A 5,308-nucleotide genomic window follows, 5' to 3' on the forward strand; every position below is an offset into this window, starting at 1 on the left:
GAGAGAGGGGTCAAGGCAGACTTTTTAGCGACCCTTTTCTGAGCGTTTTGTTTAATGTAAATACAAGCTCCCCTCCTTCTCCCCCGATTATTATTATTATTATTTTTAAAGCAGCGGAAGGCTCGGGAGGGCGATGGCGTGGGCTGATCTTTAGAAAAAAAAAATGCTGAAAATGCCAGGGGAAGGGCATTCCCTTTCAAGACGGGAAGGGAAAGGGCAGAAGGGGAAAAAAATTTTTAAAAAGGAGAAAAAAAAAAAAAAGGGTTTTTCCTCCGTGGGTCTTATCGGTACAGCCGAACGCAGCCCCGAGCGGGGTGAAGAAGCGGGGCTGGGAGATGCTCAGCGGTCCTGATCCTCCAACAACGAGCAAGCCCGGGAGCGGGGCTGCTCGTCCCGGGGAGCGGGGCTGCTCTGCTCCCCTCCGGGCAGCTCCGTGCTCCGCTCCCCGCCCCGGGCCCTGTTTCGGAAGGGGTTGGTTTGTGCCCTCGCTGCGGCTGGGGACACGGAGCATCGGCGGGAGGGTCCCTCCACAGCCCGCTCGGGAGATCCGGCATCCTTTATACCGCTTAACGCCGTTGTCGAAATAGGTAATATTCACGCCACTGCCTATTGTCCAAATTCCAGCTTTTTTAGTTAGAAAGAAATGCCACGTTATCAGAGGCTGAGCGTACGTGTTCACACAGCCCTCCACCTCTCCCTATGTCTTTTCGAAAGGTTTAATTCGCCACAATAAACGCTAGCTACTCTGCCCGCAGAAGCCAATGCAGAAATTGCAATCCGCTTCACCCATTCCCGGGGAAGGAAAGACAGAGCAGGGTGTGTTTCAGCCGATTCCGTTTTGAGGGCGAAAACCGCGTTTGCTCCCTAGAAAACCCGCGGGTGGGAAGCGCTGCCGCCAAACCCCGAGCAAGGCGAAAGCCCACCTCGCTGCCGTGCTTGGGGCAGCAAAGCCGGGCTCCTCTTGCGGGGCTCTGTCGGGGACAAACCCGGTGGGGTTTAAGAGGCAACAAACGTGGCGCAGGGTTGGGGTGCAAGGTGGGCTCCGGCCCCTCCCGTGGGTGGGTGCCCCCCCAAAGGGAGCTGGGGATCCCCGCGCTGCCCCCGCTCCCCCCCCCGTCATCCGCTGCTCCGCACTCGCCAAGCACAGCTCGTTTGCCCCCCCCAACACCCCGAATTAACACCGCGCCAGGGAAACAGTTGTTTGTAAACGGACTTCACCACCAGCTAATAAATACCTGCTGCCTGCCCCGTCCCTGTGCTGGGCTGTGAGGAAAACCGAGGCACATGCACTGGGGATGGAACGCAGATTTAGACATCGGTTTTTCAAGCTTTAAATGTAAAGTTAGGCAGAGGGGGGAAAAGCCACTGCCGAGACGGGAATCTGCCTCCCGAGAGAAGGCAGCAGGATTGAATTAATCTAGGGGGAGCTGAAATTGCCCCCCCGCCGCCTCCGTGCCTTTGCAGGGGCTGGAGCCGGGCAGGAGCTGGGGCATTTCTCGCAGCCGCGGCGGGTTAGCTCTGCCCGGCTTCCCTCATGCAAGGCTTCGCCTGCTAAATAAAACGAGCTGAGCAATCAGCTTACCGGGGAGGCATCTCTCTGAGGACAGGGAAGGAAACGCGATGAGACCGAGCAGACAAAAAAAGCACAGCTCAGGCGATTTAAAGATCAATGTCAAATTGTATAATATAAAGTCCTTCTGCTGGGGGGGAAGCTTAGCACGCTCCTTAGACCTGGCCTTTGGTCTCCTCCAGCAAAACCGCCGCAAAACAAAGCGAGGGAGGCGGGTGGTGGGGCCAGCCCCCGGCACACCGCAGGGGCCGGGATTTGGGGTTAGTTCGCCCCCGCTCCGGCCCTTCCCGGGCACGGAGGGCTGTTAACTCCCCATCTTCTCCTTGCATTTGCCAGGAGAGGGAGGGAGCTTGGTTGCCCCGGCTAGGCTGTCCCCAGCCATTTCTCTCTCCCTTTTTTTTTTTCCCCTTCCTTTTTTCCTCCTCCCTGTCCGAAAATTCGCTGCCGATAATCCCAAAAGCCTTCAGCCCTTGGGAGAGGAGAAGCTGCGGCGATGCCTTCTCCTTCCCTTCCCCGGGCACCCGCATCCTCCGCCGGCCCCAGCCCCGCTCCCCCCGGCTCCCCCCGGCTCCCCCCAGTTCCCTGCCTTGCAAAGACATCACCCCCGGTCCCGGGGACCCGGCTAGTTCGGTTCCTGCCGAGCTGATGCTGAAATACCCGTGGCCTCGGAGATCTGCTCTGCGTAAACTGGCGGGCTTGAGACCGACACCGGCATTTCAAAGCAGATGCGAGGGTCGTTCACCAAATATTTTATTATGGTTTTAGGCTGCTTCATACAGTTTCGTCCTGCACATGCTCTACAAGTCACCTGTGCACATAGAGAACAAGCCAAAAATAATAATAATTAATAATAATAATAATAATAGAAAAAAATCTACCATAGCAATCCCTTAAATAAGTAAATAAACATTATATATATATATATATAAAAACCCTTTAAAGTAAAGCAAAACCCAACCAAAAGAACAGCGTCTTTTCAACATGAAACACCCCCGCGGGATAAGGGCAGGCGCTCAGACATTTTGCAACTTGGCATTCCGTTGTTTTGTTGTTGTGGGGTTTTTTTTAATGTTTTGTGGGCTTTCTTTAATTTTTTTTTTTTAGGCATCAATTCTGCAAATCCTTCGGAATAAAGGCGACAACGATTTTTATCAGGTTTTTTAACGCAGTCTGCTGCGGGGCTGGGCGGGAGGCGCGGGCGGGCGGCGTGTGGCTGGGGAGCGCCCCGTACCCCGGGTTTGGCGACCGCGGCCGGGCGATTGCAAGCCCCGCTGCTCCGGCCGTGGCGGCAGGCAGGCAGGCACCGGGTAGCTGGACCTCCGGCTCCCCCCGGTTTGTCATGGCGGTGCTGTCAGATGTCACATTCACTGTCGCTGGATGTGATGGAGATGGCGGAGGTGGCCGCTTTGCTGGAGAGGCTGGCTGCGGGGCTGGAGGCGGCCCCCACCGCCTCCCCGCCGCTCTCCTCCTCCGCTTGCAGCGAGCGCACCGAGCCCTGCGTTAGGACCTGCTGCTGTAGCCTGCAAGGAACCGGCACACACAGCATCACCGCCCGGCCCTCCACGCCCCGGGGACCGGCCGACAGCCCCCCGCTTCCCCCCCGGGGACTCCCCCGACCGGCGCCCCCGCGCCGCTGCCCCCACCTCCAGCTCACGCCAGTTATCACAGTTCCGCGGCTCTGCCTGAGAGACTGGGTGCCCACCCCAGGGCCAGCCCCGTTCCTCGGCCGGCACACCCGTGGGGGCGGCTGTCCCCCCCCTCCGCAGCTTGTCCCCAAAGCGGGACTCATCCGAGGGGTGGGTCGTTCCCCGCAGCATCTCCCGGGCGGCGGCTCCCCTCCAGCAGGCCCTACATCTGCCCCTCAGCCGATGAAAAAGGGGTTGCGGGTGACAGCACCCATTCCCCCGACGTGCGGCCGCCCGGCTGGGAGCAGTGGTCGGCGGGGTGACGAGTGGAAATGCCACCCCGGGCCCCTGGAGAGGAGATAACGGGGGGACTCTGCTCCCTCCCCCGCCCCCCGGGGCGTCTGCTTGTGCCACTAGTGTCGGGGAACGCCGCGCATTTTGTTGTTTAAGATTAAAAAAAAAAAGGGGGGGGGGGGGGAGAAGAGAAAAAAGAAAAATATCCCTAGCGACGGTCCTGGCTGGCTCCGGCAGAGGTTTAGGGCAAGGCGGCTCTCTGCGACCCAGCAGGGCCCGCAGAGGGGCATTGCCGGCTCTGCTCCAGACGGACATATAGGAAATAGGTTTCTATATGTCCGGGCGAAACTTTGAAGGCGGGTTTCTCTCCGCTTAGCCGCTGAATACGGCCCTTTCTGCCGCCAGGTCCTGCCGGGGTCACGGCAGCTTGGCCAGCCGCGGTGCCCGGGCGGTCTCTCTCCCTCTCCCCCGCCCCGCTCCCCGAAGAGCGGCCAAGGGGGAGCCCGGACGGGGACCCTCCGCTGTGAAAAAGAAATAAATGAATAAAAAGCCGTAAGGTTTTCCCGCTGCTCCTACTTCATCTCGCCGCATTTCCCGGGGAGAAACTTCCCGGGCTCGCTTCCCCGTCCCCCGAGGCGGGGCTCGCCCCAGCGCCGGGGCCGCGTCGCCTCCGCCGGCAGCCTGGCACCGGCCCCGCCAGCCCCCGGCCTCGGCCGGCGGGGGCCGAGCGTCCCTAAGGGGGGGCCCTGTGCCCCGAGGGGCCGGGCAGCACCTTACCTGTTCTTAGCGGCTGCTGCCCTGTCCCTTTGCCTGCGGTTTTTGAACCAGTTGCCCACTTGCGTGGGGGTAAGTCCCGTGGCCTGAGCCAGTTCCCGCTTTTTGCTGGGGTTGGGGTAAGGGTCCTGCAGGTACCACTCCCGCAGCAAATGCCTCGTCCGCTCCTTGAAGCAATGTGTCTTCTGCTCGCCGTCCCAGATGGTGCGGGGCAGCGGGAACTTCTTCCTCACCCGGTACTTGTCCACCGGTCCCAGGGGTCGGCCCCGCAGCTTCTCCGCCTCCTGGTAGTGCGCTTCCAGCCAGAGGGCTTGCAGTTTGGCGTGGGACTCCTTGGTGAACTTGTGGTTCTCCAGGATGTGGTAGAGCTCCCGGTAGTTCCCCGTGTGGAAGGCCACGATGGCTCGGGCCCTCAGCACCGACTCGTTCTTGTTCAGGGCCTCGCAGGCCGCGGGGGCCACGGGCAGGGACCAGAGGAAGCGCCCCAGGCGCTCGATGTCCCCGCTCTCCTCCAGGGTCTCGCAGACCCCGGCCACCTGCTGCGGGCTGAAATTGAGGATGGGCAGCTGGAACATGGAGGCGGCGCCGGGCTCCGCTCCGCGCTCCGCGCACCCCCGGCGACGCCTGCCGCCGTCGCCGCTCACAGCCCCGCGGCGGGGAAGCGGGCAGCGGCCCCGGCGGCCGCCCCTCGCTCCGCTTCTGCCTCCTCCGGCGCTGGCGGAGCTGCCGCGGGAGGGACGGCGGAGGGCGGAGAGGCGATGGGGAGCGCTCGGCGGCTCCGGCGACTGGGGGCGGTGGGCAGGGGCGAGGCGGAGGAGGATGGAGCGGGGGGGAGGGCGGGCGTGGGGGGAGGGAGGGAAGGGAGGAAAGGAAAAAAAAAGGGGGGAAAAAAAAAAAGGGAAAAATAAAAGGCACCAGCCCAGCTCCGCGCCGCCGCCGCGCTGCTGCGGGAGCGGCTGATTCGCTGCCGGGCTCGGCAGATTGGCTCCCGGGTTTCCATGGCGGGGCTGCCACTCACTGTCAGCCGCTGCCAATCACGGCGGAA

The 5,308-nt window shown here is 61.6% G+C and overlaps 1 protein-coding gene across 1 annotated transcript; it reads right to left on the reverse strand.

Moving 5' to 3' along the window:
- Positions 1-2,921: 2,921 nt before the first annotated feature.
- Positions 2,922-4,838, reverse strand: SIX6 (SIX homeobox 6). Its single transcript, XM_075501566.1, has 2 exons — positions 4,267-4,838; positions 2,922-3,090 (listed from the first exon to the last, which is right to left on the reverse strand). Exons 1-2 carry the CDS (start codon positions 4,836-4,838, stop codon positions 2,922-2,924), a joined length of 741 nt encoding a protein of 246 aa, XP_075357681.1.
- Positions 4,839-5,308: the final 470 nt, after the last annotated feature.

Source organism: Mycteria americana, chromosome 5 (assembly GCF_035582795.1).
Source record: "Mycteria americana isolate JAX WOST 10 ecotype Jacksonville Zoo and Gardens chromosome 5, USCA_MyAme_1.0, whole genome shotgun sequence".
Taxonomy (NCBI): Eukaryota; Metazoa; Chordata; class Aves; order Ciconiiformes; family Ciconiidae; genus Mycteria; species Mycteria americana.

Bases quoted from the DNA above. Each gene is read 5' to 3' on its own strand.
- SIX6 (XM_075501566.1), bottom strand. From the start codon at position 4,838: ATGTTCCAGCTGCCCATCCTCAATTTCAGCCCGCAGCAGGTGGCCGGG. The intron at 3,091-4,266 runs GTAAGGTGCTGC...GGTTCCTTGCAG, and splicing joins GCAGCAGCCGCTAAGAACAG to GCTACAGCAGCAGGTCCTAA.